This window comes from Ursus arctos, unplaced genomic scaffold (assembly GCF_023065955.2).
Source record: "Ursus arctos isolate Adak ecotype North America unplaced genomic scaffold, UrsArc2.0 scaffold_14, whole genome shotgun sequence".
NCBI lineage: Eukaryota > Metazoa > Chordata > Mammalia > Carnivora > Ursidae > Ursus > Ursus arctos.
The window spans coordinates 19,926,585-19,953,577 of NW_026622808.1; the positions used below are offsets into that span (position 1 = coordinate 19,926,585).

At 59.0% G+C, this 26,993-nt stretch overlaps 2 protein-coding genes across 2 annotated transcripts in view; both read right to left on the reverse strand.

Annotated features, from left to right (window-relative positions):
- ELAVL3 (ELAV like RNA binding protein 3) lies at window positions 1-17,316 on the reverse strand. The gene is made up of 10 exons (XM_026481479.2): window positions 17,228-17,316; window positions 16,216-16,436; window positions 14,200-14,421; window positions 13,688-13,857; window positions 7,134-7,350; window positions 6,704-6,807; window positions 3,143-3,296; window positions 2,757-2,982; window positions 1,787-1,825; window positions 1-331 (listed from the first exon to the last, which is right to left on the reverse strand). The coding sequence occupies exons 1-10, from the start codon at window positions 17,314-17,316 to the stop codon at window positions 1-3; spliced, it is 1,773 nt and encodes a 590-aa protein (XP_026337264.2).
- Window positions 16,449-26,993, reverse strand: part of ZNF653 (zinc finger protein 653) — a 16,758-nt gene continuing 6,213 nt past the window's right edge. The window contains exons 2-9 of the mRNA XM_026481480.4: window positions 26,473-26,516; window positions 24,148-24,363; window positions 20,118-20,729; window positions 19,779-19,959; window positions 19,566-19,677; window positions 18,397-18,511; window positions 17,710-17,809; window positions 16,449-17,541 (exon numbers count right to left, since the gene is read on the reverse strand). Coding sequence (XP_026337265.1) covers window positions 17,364-17,541; window positions 17,710-17,809; window positions 18,397-18,511; window positions 19,566-19,677; window positions 19,779-19,959; window positions 20,118-20,729; window positions 24,148-24,363; window positions 26,473-26,516 — 1,558 coding nt within the window. The 3' untranslated portion in view covers window positions 16,449-17,363. The remainder of the gene's footprint in view (window positions 17,542-17,709; window positions 17,810-18,396; window positions 18,512-19,565; window positions 19,678-19,778; window positions 19,960-20,117; window positions 20,730-24,147; window positions 24,364-26,472; window positions 26,517-26,993) is intronic.

The window sequence follows — 26,993 nt, forward strand, 5'->3', positions numbered from 1 at the left end:
TCAGGCCTTGTGCTGTTTGCTGGTCTTGAAGGACACCTGCAGCACGCGCTCGCCCAGGCGGTAGCCGTTGAGGCTGGCGATGGCCATGGCCGCTTCGTCGTAGTTGGTCATCGTGACGAAGCCAAAGCCCTTGCACTTGTTGGTGGTGAAGTCGCGGATGACCTTGACGTTGGTGACCGCCCCAAAGGGCCCGAACAGCTGCCACAGCACGCTCTCGTCCGCCTCCGGCGACAGGTTGTACACGAAGATACACCAGCCAGCGCCCGCCGCGCCCCCCGACAGGCCCACACCCGCGAGGCCACTCATGCCGTCGATGGCGATGGGCGAGAACCTGGCGATGAGCGACAGGGGACTACTTTGGGGGTCACGCGGGCTCTGCCCTGACCCCCGGCACACCCCTGAGCCCCTGCGACCCCTGATGCTGTCGGGACTGCCGGCCGGTCAGTGATCCCTGCGTTGTCCTGACTCTGCCATGGCCTCGTGACCTCTGCCTCTGACCCCACCTGCATCTCCGTCCCGACATGTAGCCCTGGCCTGACTTCTGACCTTCCCTGAATGTCAGGCCCTCTCCCACAATCCTGCCAGGAGTCTCCATCTACACCCTGACCCCCTAACCTTTGACCCTACAGGGTCCTTGGCCCTGTAGACCTCTGGCCCTTTCCCCGCTCCTGACCAAGTACCCCTCCCTTGGCACCTTTTCCCACCCAACTCCCGCCCTCCCCCCGGCGACCCCACCCCGAAGGGCGGCGCTCCGCTGCCTTCCTCTGCCCTTTGCCAGCCTTCTCCTGCTCATATTGTGTATTTAGCATCCACTCCCCTTTCCCTGTGAGGTTCTGTTCCCTGTGAAGCCCCAGCCTGGAGCAGCTCTGAGCGCAGCCGCACTTGGGAGGGTTTGTTGACTGACCCATGGAGGGACCGAATGAATGAACAGACAGGATTGGCTCCACCCTCATTCCTCACAGCCTCCCTCCCTTCCCAGGCCTGGCTCAGCTCAGGGGGGGGCCCGGGTCTGACCCATTCGGTGTGACCCTTGGGGACGAACTGCCTGCTCCCTTCTCCCCCATTCCGCACAGGTGCTGCCGCCTTGGTGACGTGAGCAGTCTTGGCAGGTCCCCGTCAGCCCCTCTCCTGCCCCCTTCATGGCCCAGTTGGCTGTTGTCTGTCTCCTCCCCACTAGACTGAGATAATGAACAACAGTAACCAGAATCGCAAGAGCGGCTACCTTTTATTGAGCGCTCACTATGTGCCAAGCACTGTGCTCAACGTCATGTCGTCTCCATGGGAGACCAAGTCTGGCTGGGCCACGTTGGGTCCCCAGCCCCGAGCCCAGCGCCGGACACTCAGTGCGTGCTCAACAGCTCATGACGCGGTAAACACAGGGACCCTCACAGGTCAGGGATGTGGACAACGTCGTGTGGGCCTCAAGGTCCACCCCAGACTATGGGGTAAGAGGGGGCCTTCTGTGACCCTCAGCAAAGACCGTCAGCTGTTGCAGACGGAGCTCAGACTTAGCATGGGAACCAGGGGGCTTGGCTGTGACCAGACCCAAGGCTGGGACCCCTTCCCTGGGCTGGAGAGCGCCCTGGACAGGCCCTCTGGGCCCAAATTCCATAGCAGCTCTTTCAAGGCATTTACTAGGCTCCACAGCCCCTACCCCTCCCAGACAGGGGGCAGACGCAGCTAAGCTGGCAGTCAGGTGGGGAGGCAGGGGGAGGGGGTGCACTGGGGCAAGAGTCCAAGGAGGGACAGTGGGGAGCTGGGGGCAGCGGGGCGGGGGCACTGTTACCTCTTGACTCCGTAGGCCATGTTGAGCAAATTATCCAGCCTGTGGAAGCAAAAGGGTGGTCACCCGTGGCCTCTGGGCACACCCCCAGCTGTGACGCTCGCCAGCCGGCCCGACTGCCCTCCCCGCCCCCACCCAGCAGGCCAGCAGCCCGGCCCTGCCCCCACCCGCCTGCTCCCCGCCCGGCTGGACACCGCCTGGCACGGAACCGTGGTCACTCGGGCACTGCCTCTCGCCTGCCCTGCCGCTGCCTGGCCTGCCCCCGTGTCCTGTCCTCCCCACCCCAGCCTACCCCGCCCCACTCGCCTGCCACCACCCTGCGGGGCTCAGGTCCCCAGAAGGGGAGGTTCTCAGGTCTCTTTTGGGCAGTGCCTGGGCTGGGCAAGTGACAGTACCTCTTGGTGCCTCAGGGTCCCTGTTCATAAAGTACAGGCAAGACAAGCCCTGTCCTCATAAGTATATCTACCTGGAGGCAGCGCGGGAGCTCCACCCCTGAGACAGGGGGGCCCCAATCAGGTGACTCGAAAATGCTTAATACCGAGGGCACCTGGGTGGCTCAGTCGTTAAGGGTCTGCCTTCAGCTCAGGTCATGATCCCGGGATCCTGGGATCCAGCCCCGCATCGGGCTCGCAGAAGCCGGGAGCCTGCTTCTCCCTCTTCCTCTGCTCCCCCCACCCCGCACTCTCTCCCTCCCTCTCTCTCTAATAAATCTTTACAAAAAATAAACTCTTAATACCATTAATACACTCAGTGCCCTGCATACATTGAGTGCCTGCTGCGTACAAGGCTTGGCCTCAACATCTGACAGACTCACACATTTCCCTTTTGCGGCCCTCAGTGGCCCCGGCGTGCGGATACCCTCCCAGTGTCCCTTTGGCCTGAGGAATGAGGTTCAGGGTAGGGGGCTGCAAGGCTTGGGCCCCCAGCATGTGGGGGTCCAGGGTGCCTGGGGGCGGGGTGGCAGGGGGCTTACCGGAAGCGCTGTGTCTGATGGTGCAGGGGGCCTGCGTAGCGCCGGGCTGACGACTGGTAGAGGTGAGTGAGCAGGGCCTGCCCAGTCTTCTGACTCGGGTTGTTGGCGAACTTGACCGTGATGGGCTCCGCGGCGCCCAGTGGCTTCTGCCCATTCAGGCCTTTGATGGCCTCCTCGGCCTCGATCCTCTTGTCGAAGCGGATGAAACCCACACCCCGAGAGACGCCTGCCAGGGAGTGAGGGCGTCATGAGGACCCTGCCCCTTCTTGTGACCCCCTCACCTGCTTCTGCCCCTGGCCCTGCCCCCCTTCTCCATTTCACCCCCCGCCCCCCCGCCGTGCCTTCGCCCAGTGCCCTGCCAAGTGCATCGTCCCCGGCAGCCTGACCTGTGACCTGGTCCACCAGGATCCGAGACGTGATGATGCGGCCATACTGGGAGAAGAGCTGCTCCATTTCTTTCTGGCTCATGGTCTTGGGGAGTCCACTGACATACAGGTTAGCATCTCGGATGGATGCAGAACTGGGTCTGGCATAGGACACCTGGAGGGGGGTGGGCCAGGTGGACAGAGGTGAGGGGAAGACCCTTTTCACAGATGGGGAGAGTGAGGCCACGTCCTGACCGTCAGCAAGCGGCAGAAGGGCCTCATCTGTTCCCTCAGTAACTATCTCTCAAGTAGTTTCCGTGGCTGGTGCCGGCCAGGGCTTGAGCGGGGGGACACGGCCATGGCCGATAATGTGGCCTGGCCTACATACAGGGGTGAGGGAAACCTGTCGCTGGGCCCTGGGGGGCAGATGTCTCCCTGAGGACCCCGAGTCCCCAGCTCCTGCTCTCACGCCATACCTTCCGTCAACATGACATTTCCCGCTCCTTTGAAAAGTGAGCCCGGGACTCTGGCCCTGCTCTTTCTGACCACATTGGGGCCATCAGCGTCGCTCAGGTCTTCAGCCACCAGCTCGATGCTGATGACTCCCAAATGTCCGTCCCCAGTGCGGGCCTGACCCCCAAGCTGCGTACCTTTGACACCTGCCTCTGGGCACCCCCCGAGGTCTCACAGTGGATCACACTCAGTGAGGCTGCATCCAGCTTCCAACTGTCCCCAGCTTGTGCCTCAGTTCAGTAATGGCAGCTTCGTCCTCCTGGGTGCTCAGGTCCCCAGCCTCCGTTGTCCCTCGTGCCCGTCTTTCACACCCACATCCAATGCACTGCTGATTCTTCCTCATTACCCGGAGTCCACACACTTCCCCCACTTCTGCTGCTGCCTCCTGGCCCACCTCCCACCCTTCCTCACCCAGACCAGCACAGCAGCCTCTACTCTGGTCCCCACTCCCGCCCTAACCTCCCCAGTCTCTTTCCTCCACAGCTGCCAGAGGGCGCCTGTGAGCAACTGAGTCAGGGCACAGCCTTCCTTTGCTCGGAACCTTCTGTGGCTCCCACCTTCCCCAGAGTAAAAGTCCTTCTCACAGCCCACAAGGTCCTGCATAACCAGCCTACCACCCCACCCCCTCACTCTCATCTCTGCCCAGACTGCTCTGTTTCAGCCACACGAGTCTCCTCCTTGTTGCCCAAACACACCAGGCACACTTCGGCCCCAGGGCCTTTGCTCTGGCTGTTCCCCTCGGCCTGGAACGCCCTTCCTCTCCTTTCTTCTTCCAGTCTCAGCTGAAATGTCCTCCCTGTCCTCTTCCGTCTGAATTTGGTCCTCCGCCCCACCCCTAGCACTGTCTGCAAGCACTTCTCTCAGTGGTGAAGAAGACATGTTTTAGTACCGCCATTCGATTTCTGTCAGTAATTATGGTCCAGCCGCACAATGAAACTCTCTGCAGCTGTTTAAAAAATGGCGGACGTGTGTATTTATTTCCCAGAAACAGTGGTGAGTATTGTGAACTGGGGGAAAGAAAAGTCCATTTACACAGCAGCCAGTTGTGTGACCCCCTCTCGTTGTGTGCTTATCAGTGTCCTGGAAACACAGTTTGGAGGGGCCGCCCCCAGATGCTAACAGGTTGACCTAGAGCTGGCAGGGGCACTGGGGGCACAAGCTTCTCTTTCCACTTACTTCTGCCACTATTTTCTGAATCCTTCTAAATTAACCTCTGGGTAGATAAGGGTCATTGTCAAGGGTCTGGCTTTTGTTCGGCATGGTGATTTGGGAGGGCAGAGCACTTCATCAGAAATGACTAATTAAAAAACTAACAAAAGGAGTACATTGGGCGGGGCGTGGGTCAGGTGAGGGCGCCCCTGGGCTGGAGGTGGAGGGGTGCTAATTAATGCAATCGCGCGCACCTGGGGTCCTCCAGGAAACACACACAAACCCAGCGGCTGCTCTTTTTCCCGTAATAGTCATTCAAAATCATGGCCACGTACTCGATGGCTTCCACTCCGGCCCACGGGGCTGGGAGTTTTGAGGGGGGAGGGCTTGTTGACAATCAGAGTTAGGGGTGAGGCGAAGACGGGCCTCAGCTCCTGGGTGGGCGTTTGGGCTCAGGGGTCATTTGAGGCACCGAGCCGGTCTTCGGGGGTCTTTTCCATCCCCCCATAACGGGGGCTGACCGGGTCCCTCACCTGGGTGTGTGCTTGGCCACACCCCTTCACCAGGACAGGACGTGGGCAAAATCTGCCAGAGCATCCAGTCGGAGCGACCGTACAACAGTGCCACCCAGGCAGACACACAGACCCGCACGCACAGACACGAGGCCGCCCCGTGCCTCCCTCTGCACAGCCCCAGGGCCGACACCAGCCAAAGGGTGACTCAAGGCTGCCCAGACGTCCCCAGAGGCTCTGGGACAGAGCCAGAGACAGTATGAGTCGCAGAACCACACACCTGTCACCACCGCACAAGCCCACACCCCGAATGGGGCACAGGTAGACACACCCACACAACCACCCAGTCACAACCAGACACAGCCACACAGCCCCGCCGGGTCACAGCCAGAGTCACAGTGCGTCACGAAGCACCTGTGAAATAAACCCACATCCCACAGACACATAGTGACACACCCGCGGTCTGTAATAGCCAGACTCATGTGACAACACACAGTCCCGGTGTCCCACAAACACAATGGCTCACAGCCCAGGGCATCTCACATACACACACACACACACACACTCACACTCACTGCACTGCATGCATACAGTGGCCCTCTGGATTTGTCACTCTCATGCCCCAGGGCTTCTGAGTCTAGTTGGCCATGGAGGGACCCGTTAGGTCATGACCTCATCCTCTCCCACAACGCACAATGGGAAGAGGAAGAGATTCCTGCACCTCTGTTCCCAGAGAGAACCAGGGGCCAGATGGGCACCCCCAGCTCAGCCTCCCCCAAGGTTCCAGAGCAGATTTGTGGGGTGGAGTCCAGACACCCCCAGGCATACCTAGAGAGGGGCGTTTCCATGGCGATCCCCCCCAGGGAATCTGGGCTAGTAGAGTCCCAGCTGCAGCTGCTGAGAGGGGAGGTCGTGGGGGGAGGGGCATTGCACAAAGGTGGGGGAGGGGATTGCCCCTAATCCCGCCCTCTCAGACCCTAATTAGGCTCCAGATGGCGGATGGGCCCCCATCCCTCCCCCATTTCCATGACAAAGGCAAGGGGGACTGCCCATCAGACCCTGGTCACTCTTCTCCGGCCAATGGCATGGCTACCTCCCTGAGCCACCAGAGAATGCGAAGCTGATATTCTCACTGACAAATAAGGAAACTGAGTTTCAGAGAGGCAGAGCCACTGGGCCCCAGGTGCCCAGCTAGGAACTCAGCGGAGAGTTTGAACTATTCAGGGGATGAGCCATGGAAAATGTTGGGTGGTAGTGGGGAAAAGGGTGTGTGGGGAGGGTAGGTGGCTGTAGGGGTTAAGTGGCAGTGAAGGGGGCAGTCCAAGTGGACAGTAGTAAGAGGGGCTGGGGACTGTTGCAGATGGGCAGTCGCGGGGGATGGGCAGCAGAGGGAAATGAGGGCACTAACCTTGATGGTCTTCGTCTGCAGTTTGAGGCCGTTGAGGGTGTTGATGGCTTTGTCTGCATCGTTGGGATCAGAGTAGTTCACAAACCCATAACCGAGGCTTTGCCCTGTGGGCAGGACCAGGATGATGACTTCCCCAGACCTATCAGTGTCCTCCCAGACCCAGTCCTGAGAGGCTGACTGCCATCACTCAAGGTTATGAGAATCAAGATCCCCACCTTACTGTTCCCCATGAGTACTAACTTGCCCTCAAGGACACTTCAGATCCCCCAGAGTCCTGCCAACCCCACTGACCCTGAGATACCCTACCATGGGTCACACCTGTCTCCCCATCACACCTCAGATCCCCCAGGGTGCCACCTGCCCCCATCACACCTGTACTCCTGAGACTACCACCTCTGTCCCCTCCCTCCCCACCTGCCAGCAGCCACACCTGTGATCTTATCCCGAACCAACTTGCAGGATTCGATGTCACCAATGCTGCCGAAGAGACTCTTGAACTCGTCCTGGGTCATGTTCTGGGGCAGGTAGTTGACGATAAGGTTGGTCTTGCTGTCGTCAGTGGCTCCGTTTGTACCAAGGAGTGGCCCGTTGGGCAGGGCCGGGCCGGCCGGGCCCCCCGCCACCTGAGACTCCATGGCCCCGAGTATCTGCTGGAGACAACAGGCCACACCCGCTCACGGCCCAGTCCCTACACAGGCATCAGTGGGAGTGAGGAACGGCTCAGTGGTGATGGATCAGTCATGTCTGACATGGGCTTAAACATGGAGAGAGGACAAGTATAGTAACAATCCCTTCCACTCCTTCAGCATTAGGCAAGCACCTTACATGTGATTTTACTGTGAAAAATTCCATATATAGATGCCATGTATGTCTGTTTGCTATTTGCCTGTTTGTCTAATATCAGTCTGTGTATTTCTAGAATAATAAGATGAACACTTTTGTCTTCACAATAAGAAATATAACATTTTTATTAGCTTTGAAGTCCTCATAAGCTCCTTCCTGACCATGTACTGCCCTCCTCCCACCAAAGGGAATTCCTATCCCAAATGTGTTAATATTCCTTTTGCTTCCTGAATAATTTCCCCACTAGGCATTTACACCCCCCCCCCCCAGTTTTGCCACTGAGCTATTTTTTTTATTTTTCAAAAATTTATTCATTAGAGAGAGAGAGAGGAGGGGCAGGGGGAGAGGAAGAGAGAGAATCTCAAGCAGACTCCCCCCACACCCAGCACTGAGCCTGATGTGGGGCTCGATCCTACAACCCTGAGATCACGACCTGAGCTGAAATCAAGAATCGGATGCCCAACCGACTAAGCCACGCAGAGGCCGCTATTATTTTTTCTTTAAGATTTTATTTTTAAGGGGCATCTGGGTGGCTTAGTTGGTTAAGCATCTGTCTTCGGCTCAGGTCATGATCCTGGGGTCCTGGGATTGAGCCCTCCATCTGACTCCCTGCTCAGTGGGGAGTCTGCTTCTCCCTCCACCTCTCCCCCAGCTTGTGCTCTCTCGCTCGCTCGTTCACTCTCAAACAAAAAATAAGGGCGCCTGGGTGGCTCAGTCGGTGAAGCATCTGCCTTCGGCTCGGCTTAGGTCATGATCCCAGGGTTCTGGGATGGAGGCCCTCATGGGGCTGCCTGCTTGGCAGGGGTCTTCTTCTCCCTCTCCCTCTGCCCTTCCCCCTGCTCGTGTTTTCTCTCTCTCTCTCTCAAATAAATGAATAAAATCTTTAAAAGATAAAAATAAAAATAATATCTTTTAAAAAAAGATTTTATTTTTAAGTAATCTCTACACCAAATATGGGGCTCAAACTCACAACCCCGAGATCAAGAGTTGCATGCTTTACTGACTGAGGCAGCTAGGTGCCCCTGAGCTATTTAAATGTACAGCATAATAACACCAGCAAATAATGACAATTTTATTTCTTTATCTCCAATCTATACCTGTTATTTATTTTTCTTGTCTTATTGCAGGGGTTACAGTGTGATAGTGGCTTTTTTATTCATGATGTTAAAGGAGATGCATTAAACATTGCTCAGTTAAATTTGATTTTTGCTGTGGGTTTTTATGTTATGAGTGTTTAATTTTATTCCTAGTATCCTAACAAGATTTTTTTTTTTAAAGAATGGATGTTGAATTTTAATTAACGTTTTTTCCCTATTTCCATTTTTAAATAATTAACATATGATATTACATTAGTTTCAGATGTATAACATAATGATTCAATATTTGTATATATTGCAAAATTATCTCCACTATAAGTCTAGTTAACATCGATCACCATATATAGTTCTATTTTTTTTTTCCTGTGATGAGAACTTCTAAGATCTACTTCCTTAGCAATTTTCAAATATATTCTACATCTATTTTACACATAAGGACCACACAGAGAAGAATTTTACAGCCACATCTGTGCTCAGTAGGAAACAGTGCTGGGATTATTTGTCATGGGCATGGGAAGGTAAAATAGCCAACATTTCCTTAGGTTTTCTCCAATGGCATGGTTGGCAGATGGGTTGTCCTCACTTGAAAAATCAAATCGATTGGTAGGGTTTTCCTAAAGGGATGAATTAGGAAGGATTAGAAGCCATATTCAGTTTCAGCAGGAGAGATCACTGTGATTGATTAGCAAGGTCTTTGAGGCTACAGAATTAGAAGGAGTCAGTATGTACACTTCATCTCAGCCATCCCTGACCCAAAATATAATATCATACTTGTTCCCAATATTGGTCCTACTGTGTGCCAGGCACAGTGCAAAGCCCTCTACAGGCAATGTTTATTATTTTTTTTTCTTATTCACAATCACCCTGAAAAGAGAGCTTAATTCTTCTGTTTAAGATGTTACGAACTGGATGCTTGTGTCCCCTCAAACTCATATGTTGAAAACTAATCCCCAATGTGATGGTATTTGGATGTGGAGCCTTTGGGAGGTAATTAGGTCACGAGGGTGGAGCCCTCATGAATGGGATTCATGTCCTTACAAAAAGAGACAGGAGAGGGGCGCCTGTGTGGCCCAGTCAGTTAAGCATCTGCCTTAGGCTCAGGTCATGATCCCAGGGTCCTGGGATCGAGCCCCATGCCAGGCTCCCTGCTCAGCAGAGGGCCTGCTTCTCCCTCTCCCTCTGCCCCTTCTCCCCAGCTTGTGCTCTCTTTCTCACTCGCTCCCTCACAAATAAATAAAATAAAATCTTTAAAAAAAGGGGGGGAGGGACAGGAGAGAGATGATCTCTCTCTCCGCCATGTGAGGACATAGCAAGAAGATGTCCATCGGCAAAGCAGGTAGCAAGTCCTTACTAGGAACCAGCTCAGCTGGTACCTTGATCTTGGACTTCCCAGCCTCCAGAAGAAGAAGATTTATGAGAATTAATGTCTGTTGTTTAAGCCCCCCAGTTTATGGTATTTCATGAGAGCAGCCTGAGCTGAGCTGAGCTGACAAAGACAACAGATGAGGAAAGTGAAGTTCAGCAAAGTTTTAAAAATTACTCAAGGTCACGCAGCTTATAAATGGCGAAACGGAGATTTTCACAGGAGCTTTTTGGATCCAGAGTCCATATTTTCAACTTCACTGCCAACCGAAGAACAGGGTTAGCTCTAACATTTCTCAGCTGTGTGTCCTCCGATATGCTTCTGGGTCTCTGCTCCACTTTGCTGCAAACTCCAAGTTACTGGCACAGTGACCCCAGGGAAGGCACTAACGCCATACGTGGGTGCAGCTGGAAAGCATTCTGGGATCAGGTCTGCCGTGGGCACAGTCACAGGAAGCAGCTTGTCATATCTGCCATCCCTGCCTTGTAATACCTGTTATTAATACTGGTCCTGCCCCAGCTGACATCTTCTGTGTGCCCAGCACCGCGTGAAGTGCTTCCAGGCATCCTTCCACTTACGTCTCCCAATCATCTTTAGAGACAGCAACACATTCTCCATTTTATAAGTGAGGCAACCGAGCTCAGAGACGTTGAGTGATATCAGTGGGGAATTCGATTTCAAACCTGGCTATGTTGGACTTCAGAGCTGTTTTTAATGACAGTGACAAATGCGTGGGGGCAGCTCTGCCACCTTACAGGTGTGTGTCCTCAGGGATGATCTTAGCTCTTCTTTGAGCCTCTGTTTCCTTTCCATTTATTCTTAGTAAAAGGATGGCACGGAGGGTCAGCTCCCCTGTATCCACAGTTGGCTAAGAGCGGCTGTCCGGGGGCTTCCGGGAGAATTATTCTGAAGCCACGTCCAGACTGAGCAGGAACACACATTGGGTTGATGAGCAATGTCTGCCCCCAGCGCCTGCCATGAAGCCGGAACGCCTGCTACGGATCCGCATCCAGTTTCAGAAGGTTAATACTTTACTGATGGCCATGTATCGAGGCCCTGCTCTGTGCCAGACAAAATCCTTTATGGGAAAATTTCTGGGCAATTCTTCCAACATTGATCATTATGGGACTCTTTCCTTCATTTAGCAGAAGAGGAAACTGAATCTCAATGAAGGGGTAGGGATTTACACAAGGCTGGGTAGCATGCCAATGGTGGATCAAGAATTCAAGTCCAGGGCTTGGACATCACAGCCCACTTTACTAACAAAAAGGCTAATAACAGTAGTAAAAATAAGAGCAAAGTGAAACTGAGCCCGTACTCTACACCTAGCCTAGGCATCACTACATTTAAACCCACTCTGTTCGCTGAATCTACCCATTCAATTCAACAAGCATTTACTGGCTGCCACCATGTGCTGGCTTCTGGCTCCAACCTTCTTACTGTGTATCCTCTGACACTCACACTGTCTCCCTGGGCCTCTGTCCCTCCACTAAAGATACGGCACCAAGGTTCATCACGCACGAAGATGGATTCTGATTTCCCTTCTGGGCTCGGCAAACTAGAGTTCTGTGACTGGTTGATAATGTCTGCTTGGGGAGCCCCCCCCCCCCAATAATTATCAGTACACAAAACACTGTTTCAGGACACAGCAGATCCCAGCGTTGGAACTCCTACCATGTGCCAGGCACTGAGCAGGTGCAAAGGTTTCATTGACTTCCCAAAACCACACTGAAAGCCAGAGATCATCTCCATTTCTCAGATGGACAAATTGAGGGTCAGAGGGACCTGTGATTTGCCTGGGAGTGACCGGTAGCAGAGGTAGTGATGAAGTTTGACCACTGATCTGATTATCCCAGAGCCTACAGAGCCACCCCAAATGTCCTCAACTTGGATGGGGTTAAAAGGTAATTGGGATCTTGAGACCCAGCCTACTAATCTCCCCAGCACCCCATCTCCCTCCCATCTGTGCCAGAGCTTAGCAGGATCAGTGTCGCGTTTCCTCTGCAGCTCAGCCGGCTGAGCCGCTAATAGGGATCGGATTGGTGGAGACCACACCCGCCCGGCCCCAGCCCACAGCAAATGCGTGGCCTGGGATGACTCGGGGATCACAGGGACCTTGGAGGGCTGTCCCAGGTCAGGAGTGGAGGGGTGAACTCAGAGGGGAGGAGGGTATCCAAGATGGGGAGGCAGAGACCAAGTGGGAGCAATAGAACCTTCCCTCCCAGTCTCTTCAGCTTTTCCTCTGGTTCTCTCCCTCTTTCTGTTTCTCTCTCCTTCTTTCCCCCCTCTGTTTCTCTGTCCTTCTCTCCCCTCTGAACCCATCTGTCCCCCCTCCCTCTCTCTTTTGCCAACTCTTTTGCACCATTGCACACACATATGACAAATGGATTTTGCAGGGTACACACCTGCAGTCACGTGCTCTGTAGACCCGCCTGTGACTGACCCCTTTGGCCCCAGCTGTGCCCCCTCGCCCCAGTCACAGTGATAGATGCCTGGGTACTGGCGACAATAGGGCATTGAGTGACTATGCATGGTAAGGCTGGGCCACCACGTGGTGCTAACTAGGCCCTCCACTTCTGGGTCCTTCTCCCTCCATGTAGGGCTCTCCCTGTCTCAATTTATCCCCTCACTTCCTCCCAGCCTGTCCCCATGGTGGACCTCTGCCTGAGTGCCCTCTAGGGGAGTAACCAGGCCTTCCAGGGCTTCAAGGCCCTTGCGTGACCTCTGACCACACCCTCGCCCCTTTGTGCATCGGTTTCCCTCTTTCAAATGAAGGAACAGATCAGAGGAATCGATGCTGGGCTGTTGTGGGGGTTCTGAGGGTCCTCAGGAGGCTGCACGCACATTCCTGCACCTGGGTTGGCAGCCTGAGGCCCAGAGAGCAGAGGGAGCCTGCCTAAGGTCACACAGCAGGGAGCCAGGTGGGCGGGTCCCAGGGTCCCATGCAGGAAGGGAGTGCAGAGCATCCCTCCACCCACTGTGCTCGCCACAACTCCAAGAAGAGGCCCAGAAAGAGACACAGTGCGCAGAGACACACACACACAGACCGGAAAGACAGTAAGTACGGAAGAAGGAGGCCTGGGCGCTGGGACCAGACAAAGGACGCGCGGCGGCGCGGGGAGCGGAGTCGCGCGGCGGGGGCGGGGGTGGAGCCGGGGTGGGGCTAGGACTGGCCAGCCCCGCCCCCGGGATACGCCCGGGTTGCCGAGTGGAAATCCGAGGGCTCGGGCGAGGCCGGGCCCTGGGGGCCCCAGGGGGCGGGGTCCAGATGGGCGGGGCAGGGGCGTGGTTATACAGGGCGTGGCCGGGCGTGGCCGCGGGCTCGGGAGCTGACCAGCTCGGTAGCTGCTGAAAGCACCGGCAGTGGGGCGAGCGGCGCGGGCGGGCGGGCGCTCTCAAGGTCACCCCGAGGCCCAGAGCCCTGGCGGGGTGGGGCGCCTGGACCTGGCCTAGGGGACATCCCTGAGCTCCTTGCCCCATTCCCTGTGGAGCGGGGGCCCAGGAGTCAGGAAGCCCCCCCCCCCCGCCGCGGGCCCTCCTTTCCCCTCCCCCTCCCCGAAGCCTGAGGCGCCCGCGCGAGGCTACGGCCCGCTAAGAAGCTCCGAGAAACAAAGGGACGCGGCGGCAGCGGCGGCGGGCCCGCGGGGCCTCCGGGCGCGCCCCCTCCTCTCCCCTCCCCGCTTGCCGCAAGGTCGACGGGCTCGAGGACGAGACGCCCGGCTCCCCGGGCGCGGCCACTGCCCGGGGCGCGCGATCCGACGCCACCCGCTTTCCCGGGGTTCTCGGGGACGGTTTGCCGCCTTGTCCTGGCCCAGCACCAGTGATTGGGGCCCTGCGTTTGCCTGGGAGGCCTGCGGGGTCCGGGCCTGGATGGAGAAGGCATCCTCCGCTGCTGCGGCCCCTCCCCCATCAGGCCTGCTGGAGGGGGGCAATCCCGCCCCCAGGGCGCCGCAGGACGCCTCCCCGAATCGGAGTTCCGCTCCCTAAGGCCTCTCAGGCCAGGCTCTATTCGCCCCCAGCACTATGGGTGCGGCCCAGCCCACTCTCAGACCCCGAGGCTCGGTCCTACCCCCCCCACCGGGGCCTAGCTAGGCCTGGTCCTACCCCCCCACCCCACCCCCCGCCATCTCCGCGGAGCCTGTGCCTAACCCCTCCCCAACCAGGTTCCATCTCAGCGACAAGGGAATACCTACAGTGACCATTCTTGTGTGCCCGGCGGGCGCGGTCCGTGTTGAGGGCGGCTCCGGGGGTCGTGCACTCCTTGGGGGGCGCTCGATGCTCACGCCGGGGTCCTGCCCGGGCGGCCTCTGGCGCGGCCGCTGCAGAGGTGTAGATGAAGACGGCGGCTCCCTCGAGGGCCGGGGACGGGCCCGAGCCCGAGGACGCGCGCGCGGATAGCCGGGCCCCGGGGTGGCCTGCGGGCGGCAGGGGATGGAAAGAGGGAGCGGGCGCGGGATTGAGAACGCCCCCTGCGCGGCCCCGCGGGGCCCGGGGAGGTTGCGCTTCCTGACAGAGATCGCGGCGCTCTGCCTTTCGCCGCCGCCCCTCGGCCGGGCCTGTCCGGTCCTGGATGCTCAGTCCTCTCCCCTCGCCCGCCCTCCCTCCCACCCTCCAGCCCGCGCTGCGCGCTCCGCGCTCTGGGCCGCGCCGCCGCCGCCCCCAGCCCTTTATAGGAGCAGCTGCCAGAGCCGGCGTCGCTTATTGGCTGCGGCAGCTGAGCCCCGCCTCCTCCCGGCGCCCGACGGCGCGGCAGGTGGAAGCGAGCGCGCGCTGGCTGGGACTCCGCACCCCCAGAAAGCACGCCCTGGGGGCTCGGGTTGCCAGATTCGGGCCCCTTTGCCCCCGTGGACTCTGCTTTCTGCTTTGCCGTCCCTTCTTGGGCAGGCTTTCTGCCGGAAAGACAGGGAAGGCTCCCCTCCTCTGTCCAACACCCTGAGCTCTTGGGGCGAAGACAGCGAGGAGATATCGGTGGCCCGATTGGACGAACTTCCGGAGTTGCTGTCCATCAAGAAGATTGGAAAGGGACGAGGAACCAAGATTTCTATGAGCAGAGGCTCAGGTCCCCAGATTTGGGGGTAGCAGGTGTAGCCTCCCAAGACCAATGGAGAACGGTGGCGGTGGCAGGGGCTCTCGTCTGCCTGCAGAAGGAACTGGGACCCTGCGGCTTTTGAATGGGTTAGGTTCAAAAGGTTCGTTAGAAAGGTGGGGACTGGCACCCCGTAGTACAAGGGCACTAGGCACTTTTCCAAGGGGGTGAAGAAGTTTGGGGCTTAGGATTCCAGGCCAAACCCACTGGCGCGCTGCGGTTCCGGGAAACCACCGGGCCTTCTCAGACCCCATAAATTTTGGGTGGGTGGATCTGTTGTATAAATGTCCTGGCTTTCCGAGCTCAGGATTGGCCTGCCTGTGGAGTCACGCTTCTTCTCAGCTAGGGGGAATCTGGCTTCTCTTCCAAGCAATAGCAGTTGGTGCAGCCTCCTTTGGTGTGCGGGCTCAAGGACACGTTTACGTCGGGACGGCTATCAGGCAGGAGGAAGTGTTCTCACTAGGGCAGGGTCGTTTTCGAATGAGACTTCAGCAAAGACAGCGGCCCGACGGTCTGGCCGAGGGCGCTGCGGGCTGGGTAGCACGGGGCCCCTAATCCGGGAGTCGCAGCCTCCACCCTATTCTCGTCCCTGCGCGCCCTTTTAAGTTCCAGACTGTCCGAGAATGCCATCAAACCCAGCGAGGAGAGCCTAATTTGACCAATCAGGGACTGCCCTCGGGAGAACCAATTGAGGGAGGATGCCCTCGAGATTGAGCCAATGAGAGAGCGCGCAGCAGAGAGCACTGCCACGCTGATGGAGAGAACAGGCCAATCACGGAGGCCCGCGCAATCTGGGCGGTGGCGTTGCAGGTCCCCGGGTGGCCCCTCTTGGGTTTGCCGGGGCGACCTGGCTGTCTAACATAGAGACCCCGAGCGAAGGCTTGTTCCCCATCCCGTGTTCCTCCCGGCTCCTATCGGATTGCAAATTGTGCCTGTGCCGGGAGGGGAGCTCCTCCCGGGCGCGCAGACCCTGCTGCGGTTTCCATGGAAACTGCTGGCTCTGGACGTGCAGGGATAGCGAAGGGGACTGAGCCCTGGGGGATTTGGGGAGCTCGCGTGGGTGGCCCCAGCGGCCGGACTTGCTCATCCTCGCCGACACTTCCGTCCCTGGTTGGGACAATACCCGGTCCAAAGTGTAAAATGAAGCCTAGCTGCGGCCCCGCCCCCACGAGCTGGTGAGGAGCCAAGGGGCCAATCTGCGAGTGGCGCCACAGGGCTCCCTCGGGCACGTGCCCAGGCTCGCGGCTGCGGTCCCCGGGGTCACGTGGCTGCAGCCACCAGGGCCCACGCAGTTTGCGCGCCACCTGGCGGCCGCCGGCCTCGTATCGCTCCCCGCCTGTCTTGCTGGCGGCCGACAGGAGGCGGCGGCGACCTCAGCATCCTCCTCCGGGAAATGGGGCCAGGGCAGCCGCCCCGTCGCTGCCAACTCCCCTCCCCACCGCGGCTTCCTGTTCCAGGAACACGCCGAGCCGTTCTACCTCAGGGCTTTGGCACTGGCTGTTCCTTCGGCCTGGGATTTGCCTCCTCCAGCTTTTTTCAGGGACGGAACCTCTTTGTCATTCTGGTCTATGTTCAAATGCCACCATCTCAGAGAGGACCTCCCTGACCACCAATTTAAACAGCCAGAAACTAACATCACTCTATTTCCTGCACGGCATTTGTCACAGCTGTAGATGTCTTATTTAGGGGTCTTCTGAACGTCTCCCCAAGCGGCCCCTGAGTTTTCTGACGGTGGGGAATACGTGTTCTATGGGAGATGTAGGAGTGGGCATCAGGATCCTGAGTCTTGGGAGATGTCCCGTGGCCTCCCAGGCTCCCAACTTCCCAACCCTGGGCCTGTGGCAGGGAGTGTTCAGAGCTGCCAGGCCCAGATAGCTGAGGCATAGCAGAGGCTGTTAGGGAAAGGGCATTGTCCGGCATGTAGGGGCATCACCACCTGCCCTGGCCTTGCTCAGAAAGGGACCAGGATGGAGACAAAGAGGGGCCCGGCCCCCCAAATCATCCAGGCCTAGGGGAAGGGCGTCTCTTTTCTCGCTTTTTAATCTCGCTCTGCTCTCTTGACACAGTTCTAGCAGTGCCCCAGGCGCCACCTCCAGAGATGGGGTAGGGTTGGGGGGGGACCAGCCCCGGGGGACCCAGCCCTTAGGCAGGGCAGGGGCGCCTCCTTCCGGCCCGCGGTCCGGGAGGCCCCCGCGGCTGTCCGGGCCCCGGCAAGCCAGGGCATCTTGTCCGAGCGGACGAATAAATAGGGGCGGTCAGTGGTTGGATGGGTCAGGCCGGCTTGTGGTCTGGGTGGCTTTTGAGCGTGTGGAACTTGACGCTGTCCAGCTTCTCGAAGCGCTTCCCGCAGCGCTCGCACGTGAAGTTGTACTGCACCTCGGCCGTGTGCTTCTTCATGTGCCAGTTGAGCGACGCGCGCTGTCGGCACTGGTAGCCACAGATCTCGCACCTGCCGGGAGCCGGCGGGCGACACCGGGGGCGGGGTCAGACTGGGGTGGGGCCGCATTGGGGGCGGGGCCCAAACTACGAGGAACCCGAGGGGTGGACCCGCCCTCTGCCGGTCCAGGTCCACACCCCCCTCCCTCTCAGCCCCCTCGAGGGGAAGCCTGTCACTCACTGCAGGGGCGTCTCGCCGGTGTGCGTGCGTCGGTGTACCTCCAGGTGGTTCTTCCTCTTGAAGGACTTGCCGCAGGTTTCGCAGGTGAATTCACGGACACCTGGGGGAGATGCGGAGCTGAGCGCCCCGGCGTCGGGGGCAGGGGCTGCGGGATGTCCCTGCTGCGCGGCCGGAACCGGGTCTCCGGGGCGGTCTCCCGGACCTCTGGGCGCAGGGACAGCAGATCCCACAGCCTCACAGCCTCTGGGAGCCACTGCTGGCTCTAATAACGAGGGCGGTTATTACCGAGGGCAGCTCACAGCCCCGTATGAGGCTCAGAGACTGCCCGGCAGGGCGCCGGGGCAGAGCTGAAATGTGAGCTCAGCTCCCCGGGAGGCACGGAGTCCAAACTGTCAAGCCAGAGTGGGTCTGAATTTGACCCCAATATTTGAACTTCGGGGCGATTTCACATAAAAATCCAAGGTTCCTGCCTCTTGAAAAATCTGAAGCTGTGCCCTCCCGCGGGACACAGGCACCACAGCTACCCACTGAGTCAGCAGCCCACGCCCTGGGTGGCAGTCCTGGGGGCGGGGGCAGTCCTATGCCTGGGAACCCAGTGCTCCCTGGGGTTTCAGCCGGACTTCCCCCGCCCGAGATCCAAGCCCACGACCCTGGGCCCCGCGTTGCCAGCCCCACCCTGGGTCTGACCTGAATGGATGATCATGTGCCGCCGCAGGTGGTTGGATAAATAGAACTTCTTGCCGCAGCCAGGGTGTGGACACACTTTGGTCTTCCCTTTCCGATGCACAAGATTGACATGGTTCTGTAGGCAAGAGGGGCAGGAGTGGGGCTGTGGGTGCCATGGGCCCACCTCCAGGGCTCTCCACGGTGGAGGCAGATAAGGGCTGCTGGGAGGCAGGCCAGGGCCAGCCTCTCTGGAGGACTGAAGAGGGGTGCCCTTGCCCTTTCGAGGGCCTCCCAGCTCTGAGCAAAGGCCCAGGGACACAACTGGGATCCACCCCAGCTTTCCTGTGCACCCACAACAGCCAGGGCCTGGCCAGGGGCATTAATCAGCTTTGTCGTAACCTTGTGGGGGGGGGGGCCTGCTATTGGCCCGGTTTATGGATGGGGAGATGAGGTTCCAGAGGCTTAGGGTTTGGCCCATGCCTCACAGGTGGGCAGTGGCAGGGCTGGCCTGGATCCCAGGGCTCTCAGTCCCACAGCAGGCTTTGCCACGGACCTGCGCTGCCCCCAGGTCTGGAGCAGGCAGCCCCCTCAGTCACTCCTTTGTTCTTTTATTCTTTAAGTCACCAGCACACCTGTAGCTCCAGTGCCCAGCACTAGGCCTGGCACCCGGTCGGTGCTCAACACACGCTGGAAAAGGAGACTCAGCAAATTCAAAGGCCTACCGGTGCCGCCTCCTGCCTCAGGTGGGAATGTGACAGGACCCTGTCTCTGCCCTTGGGACATCCCGTCCAGGCTCCGGAGGACAAACTACAGGTACGTCCTGGTGGCGCAGCGACCTGGGGCTCGCAGGCCCCGCCAACCCTGGGGGACTAGGGTGGGCTTCCTGCCGGAGGGGCATCCTGAGCTGAGCCTGGAGAAGAGGCATCCGGAGCCAAGAAGGTGGCCGAGTTCAGGTTGGCTGAGAAGGCACAACAGGGCAATGGAGAGCAGGAAGGGGAGGCAGCGAGGTGACTCCTGGTGCCCTGTGGCCGAGGTAGGGTCAGTGAGAAGCTGAGAGGTGAGCATGTGGGAGGCAGGCCAGTGGCACCCGATGGGGCCAAGTCGAGCCCTCTGTGAGCCACAGACACCAGCACACAGGCCGCGGGAAACGGAAGCAGGCCTTGCTCGGCCTGTTTGGGTGGTGGCCTCACCTGGAAACTGCTGAGGGCCACATAGACCTGGCTGCAGCCCTCGTAGGGGCAATGGAACATCTCTAGCAGGCCATCGGCATCCATCACCCGAGTCCGCTTGCTCCGCCGCCTCCTGGAGGGGAAGGGGCCCATGGCATCAGGGCTCTCACACCAGGCAGGTTGTGGGCCCCGGGGCTGCTCCTTGTCCCAGCCCCCAGCTGCCTAGGCACCCACTTCTCGGGCTCCTTGGGGATCTCGTAGATGATGGCCGACATGTCGCTGCCGTCTAGCTCCTCCCCGTCCGCCTCCGCTTCGGGCTCTGTGCTCTCGGGCACCGTCGCCGCCAGCTCTGCCAGCTCTGGGGCCACGGGCTCCTCCTTCTCCTCCTTCTTAAGCATGTACAGGTCCTCCTTCTCTACGGGGTGGACACAGGGTGGGTGTCCGTGGGGGACTTTGCGGTTGAGACGCTGGCTCCAGGGCCACCCCTCCACCCTCCCTCCTCCTCCCAGGTCCCGCCGCAACCCCTGCCAGAGACCACACCAGCCCCCCTGGACCGGTGCGGCCCCCCCAGACCTTTCTTGGTCTCGATGCCTGCCAGGGCGGCAGGGTCCATGGTACCGGGCTGGCTGCCCTCGGGCTCCGTCTGGGTGTAGGCAGCTACACCCTCCATCATGGCGCAGGGCACCTCATCCCCCAGGCCCCCAGCGGGCGCACTGTTGCCTGCGGCCACGTTGAGGTGGATGCCCTCGGCTGTGAGGGCATCGTAGCCGGGGCCGGCGATGATGATCACCTGTGAGCCAGGCACCATGCCCGGCATGGGACAGCTGGCCACCACCTCGCCCAGCGCCTCCTGGGGCATGTTCTCAAAGAGGGTGCCGGGGCCCGGGCCCACTTGCACGGGCACTGGCACGCACACCACCGTCTCCAGGGCCTCGGGCCCGCTGCCTGCCGGGTTGGGGCACAGCGGGGTGCCCTGCTCGGTCAGGTTTTCCATGTGGTGGACGTCGAAGGGGATGTGCATGCCCTCCTGAGTGATGAGCCCACTGCTGCCCGCTGGGCTGGTGGGGGTGACCGCCGCCGCCGCCGCCACTGCCTTGGGTGGCTGGCCCTCAGGGGGGTCCTCGGAGTCAGAGCTGGAGCCTGAGCTGGAGGAGTCGGAGCTGCCGGCCGCCAGGCCATTGCCCACTGTGGTGACAGAGGAAAGGGGACAGTCACAACAGCAACAGTGGCGGCAACACTCTGTCGAGGGCTCACTAGGGGGCACGGTAACCCCCTCGGTGCCACAAACATTGGTCATTTCTCAGTCCCCCTTGTGCCTCCAGACTCAAATTCTGTTTTTCTGGCCCTTCCCTGGTGTCCCCTTCTTAGCCTCGTTGGCTCTTACAGGTCTGGAAGGTTCTAGCCAGGGCTCTCCTCAGTGCTCCACTCACCCCAGGGTCTCAGCTAGCCTGATGGTGTAGATCCTGCCTCGTTCTTGACACCAGCTGGGTGTCTGACGATTCAATTCGGATGCCATGGGTTAATGACTCAGGTCCCACAAGACTACCTGGCCCCGCTTCAGACACCGGCTACAAGACCCAGGCCGTTGTAATTCTGGCTCTAAATTGTGGGTTTCTACGACATTCTTTTCAAGTTCAATAATTTTCTAGAACGATTCACAGAACTCAGGAAAATGCTTTACTTATAGCTACAGTTTTATCACAAGAGATGCCACTCAGCGATAGTCAGATGGAAGCGGTGCCCAGGGCAAGGTGTGGGGGCTGGGGCGGAAGCTGTCATGCCCTCTCCAGATGCGCCACCCTCCTAGCACCTCGAGGTGTTCACCAACCTGCAAGCTCTCTGGACCTCCTTATTGAAGAGTTTTTGCAACCCAGTCTCCAGCCCCAGGCTGCTCCCTGGGGGCCAGGGGTGGGGCTGAGATCCCCCGTCTAATCATGCATCTGGCCTTTGATGACCAGCCCCCATCCTGAAGCTATCGAGGGGACCCTGCCTGAGTCACCTCATTAGCACGGACTCAGGTGTGTTCCAAAGGGGCCCCTTATGAAAGGGGCTCATGATGAACAATGAGGAACATTCCCATCACTCAGGAATTCCAAGGGTTTTAGGAGCTCTGTGCCAGGAACCAGGGACAAAGATCGAATATTGATTTTTATTACCCTGCCACCACCCATACCCAATGCTTCCATGTGGACAGCTCCCGCCTGGACCTCCTGTGGGGCTGGGGACTCCTACCTCCTCCTGGCTCCTCTGCTGCCCCTGGTGGGGGGGGGGGGTCTCTCAGGCACCTCAGAGTCCTCCCAGCAATTCTGGGCTCTGAATCTTCCCTAAGAAAAAGCCCACACCCTTCCCAGTCATCCCCATCTCAAGGGATGATGGCGGCTCTGTCCTTCCAGGTGCTCAGGCCAAACGAAGTCCTAGGGCTGCCCTGACTTCTCATTCTCTCACACCCACTTCCAGTCTGTCAGCAAAACCCGCTGGCACTACATCCACGTATTTAGGGATACTAGGCAGGTTCCTGCCTCAGGGCCTTTGCATTTGCTGTTTGCTTTGCCTGAACACCCTTCTCCCAGACACCTGCAGGGGCTCCCTCCCTCACCTCCATCAGACCCTTTCCTAAAATGTATTTATTCAGGGAAGCCTCTGACTACCTTATCTCAAATAGCACTCTTTTCTCTCCTTTATTTCACTCCAAAATACCAGAGTTCTCTAGATTTTAATTGTTTATCTTGTTTCCTCTCTGCTTCCCCCCTAGATCATAAGCTCCACAGGATAGGGGGGCCCTGTGCACAGGCCCCAGTGCCCAGAAGGCCGCCTGGAGCACACTGAACGCACGGCTGTAAAAATGAATGACTCTCAGCCCAACGTTGTGATGAAGGTCAAGGAGACCGACATTTTGCCCAGGCATGTCATGCTAAAGTCCACACACGGGGAGAAACGGGTGACAGAAAAATCAAGAAATGACCCTCGGTTACACACTCCTGAGAGAGTTGGGGTGCACTGTCTGGGGACCATGTGTCCTACCCTCCCAGAAGGTCACATGGAACACACAGGCTCTGGAGCCAGACTTTGGGGGTGGAATATTGGTGCTCCCCCCTCCAGCTGTGTGAATGTGGGCGCCTTATGTAACCTCTCTGGGCCTGGAGATAAGTTGGCACCTACCCCAGGGGGTGTTTGGGGTAATGAGTAAATATATGTACAGGGCCTAGGACAGTACCAGGCTCTGAGTAAGTGCCCTATCAGTGTTTCTATGATCACTCTTACCATAATGCCCCATCCCTGACTCATGGCCCTGGGATGGCAGCAGGGGTGGGGTAGGGGGTTTGGCCCCTCCTTGTAACTGCCTCCCCAGCTGTAGCGTCCAGCTGTGAAGGCCAGACTGCAGCCACAGCAGACCCGCCCTGGACCCCAGCACTCGTTCCTGAGAGCCACATCTGGCAGCCACTGGTGTCAAAGTTGGGTGGGGGTACAAGGGGCTCCTCTGGGTGCCAACCCCAGCCCAGCGGACCCATCACCAGAGGGGTCAGTCACATTAGTCCTGGGGCCTTGGTTTCCTCGACTGTCAAGTGGGGCTAATGAAGAGCTGTAGGGAGGACTCAGGGTGGTTTGGCGGGGGGGACCTGGAGCGGGGAGAGAATGGCTGAAGAGCCGGCTGCATGTTGGGGTCTGGCTGACGCACACGGGACAGCCGTTGGCCAGGGGGCCCACCCGGAACACCTCTCGCCCACGGCTTCCCCTCGGCCAGCTGGGATGCCACCTGCTCTGAGATTCCTGCCAGCGCGGGCTCAGCCCTGGCGACTGACCTCACCCTCAGCCCTGGCAGGGCACCTGGCAGTGGGCCCCGCGCTCCTTGCAGCTGAAGCTGAGCCCCTGAGGCCGGCAGGCAGGCAGGCAGGCAGCCCCTAGCCACCCACAGCGTCTCCTCTGCTCCCCTACCAGGGCCAACTGGGCCTCAGTAACTGAGTCCCTCCCAGTCCTGCTGCCGGCTCAGGACACGTGACCCACATGGGACGGCAGACAACGGGCAGTGGGGAGACAGATGGGGGTAAGGGAGTGGGGTGTGGGGAGATTGGGAGACTGGGGGCAGGGAGAAGGCAGGAGACAGAAGGGAGAGGATGAAACAGAAGAGTGTGAGAGGGAGGGGGAACAAGAGAGAGCTCAAGAACAGAGAAATGGGAAGGAAGGAGGAGAACAGAGAGGGGAAGAGGATGAGGCTGGGAGAGACAGCCCAGAACCAAAAGGGAAAGGGCCAGGGAAAACAGGAGGAAGAGGCCAGGAGAGGAGTCAAGCCTGAGGAGGCCCAGCACCCACCCCTCCCTCCAGCCGCTGAGCCAGGTGTCCCAACCCCCAGCCCAGCTGGCCATGGGCACAGGTGGGCCAAGCTCTCCTGTCCTTCTGGAAAATGGGGGCCACCGCCTCTCAGCTCCAGAAGGACTCAGCAGACTGCGGCCCGGCCTGCCAGGTCGGGGCGCCGTCCCTAACGCCGGCGCCGGCCTCCTTGCTATGATGCTTCCAGTGCTGGCCTGAGACCGACAAGACCCGCGAGGGCAGGGAGTCCAGGGCGACTGAGGAGGAGGAGCGCTGAGCCCTCACCCCTCGGACCCACCTCTGTCACTGTCGGGGTCTGAATCGCTGAGGGGCTTCAGGGGCGAGTGCAGGTCTTGGAAGTAGCGGTGGCCGGCCTCGCACTGCCACACGGCCGTGGTGTACAGGCCGAAGGTGGGGTCCAGCTCGGCCAGGTGCGGCTCGTAGGGGCAGCGGTGCCTGTGGTCCTCGTACCAGATCACCACGTTCTTCAGGCAGTTCACGTTGCGCCGCCTCCCTGCGCACACGGGGCGGGGCCGGAGTCAGGGGCGGTGCTCGCCCCCCGGGAGCCCCAGGATGCCCCAGCCTTACGGCTCCCGGCGGGTGAGACACCTTCCTGCACCCTGTCCAGGCCCGTCCCCAGTGTGCAGATGACGAAACAGGCCCTCAGCACTGAGATCCACCCTGGTGATAACAGAGACCCCCCGGCCAGACCGGCCTCACTGAATGGGTGAGACCCCGTAAACTGTGGAGCCTGGCATATGATAGGTGCGCAGTGGTCATGAGCTGCTTGTTGTTAACAGACTCACCCTCATCAGTGTCTCTGGCCTGGACCAGCTGAGTCCCTCCGCCCTGGTCTCTCTGCTCCCACTCTTGTCCCACTACAGTCTGCTCGGCCTGCAGCAGAGGGCGCCTGCTGCAAACACTTGAGTCAGGCCATGCCTCTTCTCTGCCCAGAATCCACCAGGGCTCCTACCTGGCTGGAGGTAAAAGCCAAAGACCTCCCCAGACCCACCAGGCCCTGCGTGTTCTGCTCCATTATCCCCTGCAGGTCTCCTTGATCACTTCACCCCAGCCTTGTGGCCTCCTCCCTGCTCCTGAAATGAGCAGGGTATGGCCCTGCCTCAGAGCCTTTGCACGGATTGTGTCTCCTTCCAGATGACTGCCTTGCCCTTCCCCCTTCACCCAGGTCTTTCCCTCAGTCTGCCACCCCCTCCCCACTATCCTTCTGGCCAACCTGACTTGCTTTTTTTTCTCCACGTAGTATCTAGATACCATCTGTGGTTATCTGTGTCTGTGTTTCTGTCTTCCCTACTAGAATGCCAGCTCCCCACGGGTAGGGACACTGGTCTGTTGCTCCTCTTGTATCCCCAGTGCCTACACAGGGCATGGCACACAGTATGTTTGCTGAATGAGTAAATGCTTCAAGGAGCTGGGCACCCAATGGAGACAGACTGTGGGATTCAAATCCTGACTGCCACTTTGTAGCTGGGTGGCTCCAGGCAAGTGACTCGGCTTCTCTGAACTTCAGCTGCCTCTCCTGGGCCAGGGGAGAATATCGGTCCCTGTTCCTTGAGGGCTGCCAGGGAGGAGGGAGGGAAGACATCGACAGGGCATAGAACAGGGGTGGGTACACTTTGAATGCCCAAGAAATGGAACCTGTGATATATCTAAAGATGCTGGTCCCGTAGCCAAGGGGGAGGAACCCCCCCCCCATCTCCCAGGTTGGGAGGTGAGGAGGGCGCCCAGAAGGGTCCTTGGGCCTAGGGATGTTGTCCGGGGCCTCCAACCCAGTGATGACCATGGGGACAACAGGGACACCACCCCTAGCCGCCCCTCCAGTTCAGCACTTGCCTCCTTATCTCCCTCCTCACCCTTTTGGGATTTGGAGGTCACAGACTTAGCTTGGCCCTTGCCTCTGACAGCTGTGAGAAGGGAGGGGGACTCACTGCCACCAGATGGCTGGCCTGGACCGCTGGCCCTCACCCCACTGGACAAGGCCCGAGACCCACAGCGCCAGGGCTCCGAGGCTGTGGCTGAGGGGCAGGAGGAAGGCGCTCTAGGCCTCCACTCCGACTGCTCACGCCACGCTCCCCTCGGCCTGGCACATGACACGCTCTTTCGGCCCCAGCACAAGCTGTTCCCTCTGCCCTGTCCAGCTCTTCCCTGGGTGACACCCATGCACCAGGCGGGGCAGTGCAGGAGCTAAGGGGACTGCTCGGGTGACACAGGTTTGCAGTCTGGCCTGGCCCCTTGTCAGCTGTGCAGCGTGGGGTGGTGAGTTGGCCTTTTATGGGGGTGGTGGGGGCACCGCCACCGGGCACAGCACAGGTGCCAGTCCCCTTCCGGCCCCTGCCCCCTGCCCCTCCCCAGGCCCAGCTGAGTCCGGCCCTTCCTCTGGGCCCCTGGTGCCCCCAGTTCCCTGCTACGGCCCTGCTGGGCCTGGTCCCATCTTTCCCTGAGACCGTGGGCTCTGCGAGGGCAGGGCTGGGTCTGTCCTGGTCCGCACAGCACTGGTGCATGCCGGCCCTTCACAAATGGTGCCTGAGAATGAGTGAGGGAATGAACAACAAAGCCACTTACTCCCAACACCCATCCCCTCCCCACTGGCTGCAGCCCCACTTACTTTTCTTCCGCTTTGGCTTTTTGGGGACCTGCTCCCAAGGCTTCCTGAAAGAGAGAGGCAGGGGGAGTGAACATAGGGCCTGGCTGATGCTGAGCTAATGACAGCATACGGCTTCAAGGCCGAATTGTAGCTGCCGTTCTATTTCCCAGGGCTCTTCGCGTGGACTCTCTCCTCCACTGACACCAGCCCTTGGACGGTGGTCTAGCATCACCACCTGTTTCACCAAGTGGGAAAATGAGGCTGAGGAGGGAGGCTGCCTACCCAGGGGCCCGTGGCCAGGGAGTGGAGAACTCAGAAAAGGGGTAACAGGAAGTCGGTGGGGCAGGCAGAATTCTATGCTGGCCCCACGATTCCCAACCTCGGGTCACACACTCTATAATCCTCTCCCCTTGAGTGGGGTGGCCTGAGAATATGACGGGAGACCACTCCTGTGGCTAGGTGACTTGGAATCAATCAGGAGGGAGCTTTCCAAGGTGGGCCTGGCCTAATCAGGGGAGCCCTTAAGGCCGAGGCTAGGAGAG

Coding starts and splice junctions, on each gene's coding strand:
- ELAVL3 (XM_026481479.2), bottom strand. CDS start 17,316: ATGCCCTGGCTTGCCGGGGCCCGGACAGCCGCGGGGGCCTCCCGGACC. Junction 16,437..17,227: donor CTGCCCTGCCTAAGGGCTGG/GTCCCCCGGGGC, acceptor GTCGGCCGCCAG/CAAGACAGGCGGGGAGCGAT. Junction 14,422..16,215: donor CATTTTACACTTTGGACCGG/GTATTGTCCCAA, acceptor TGCCGCCCGCAG/GCCACCCCGGGGCCCGGCTA.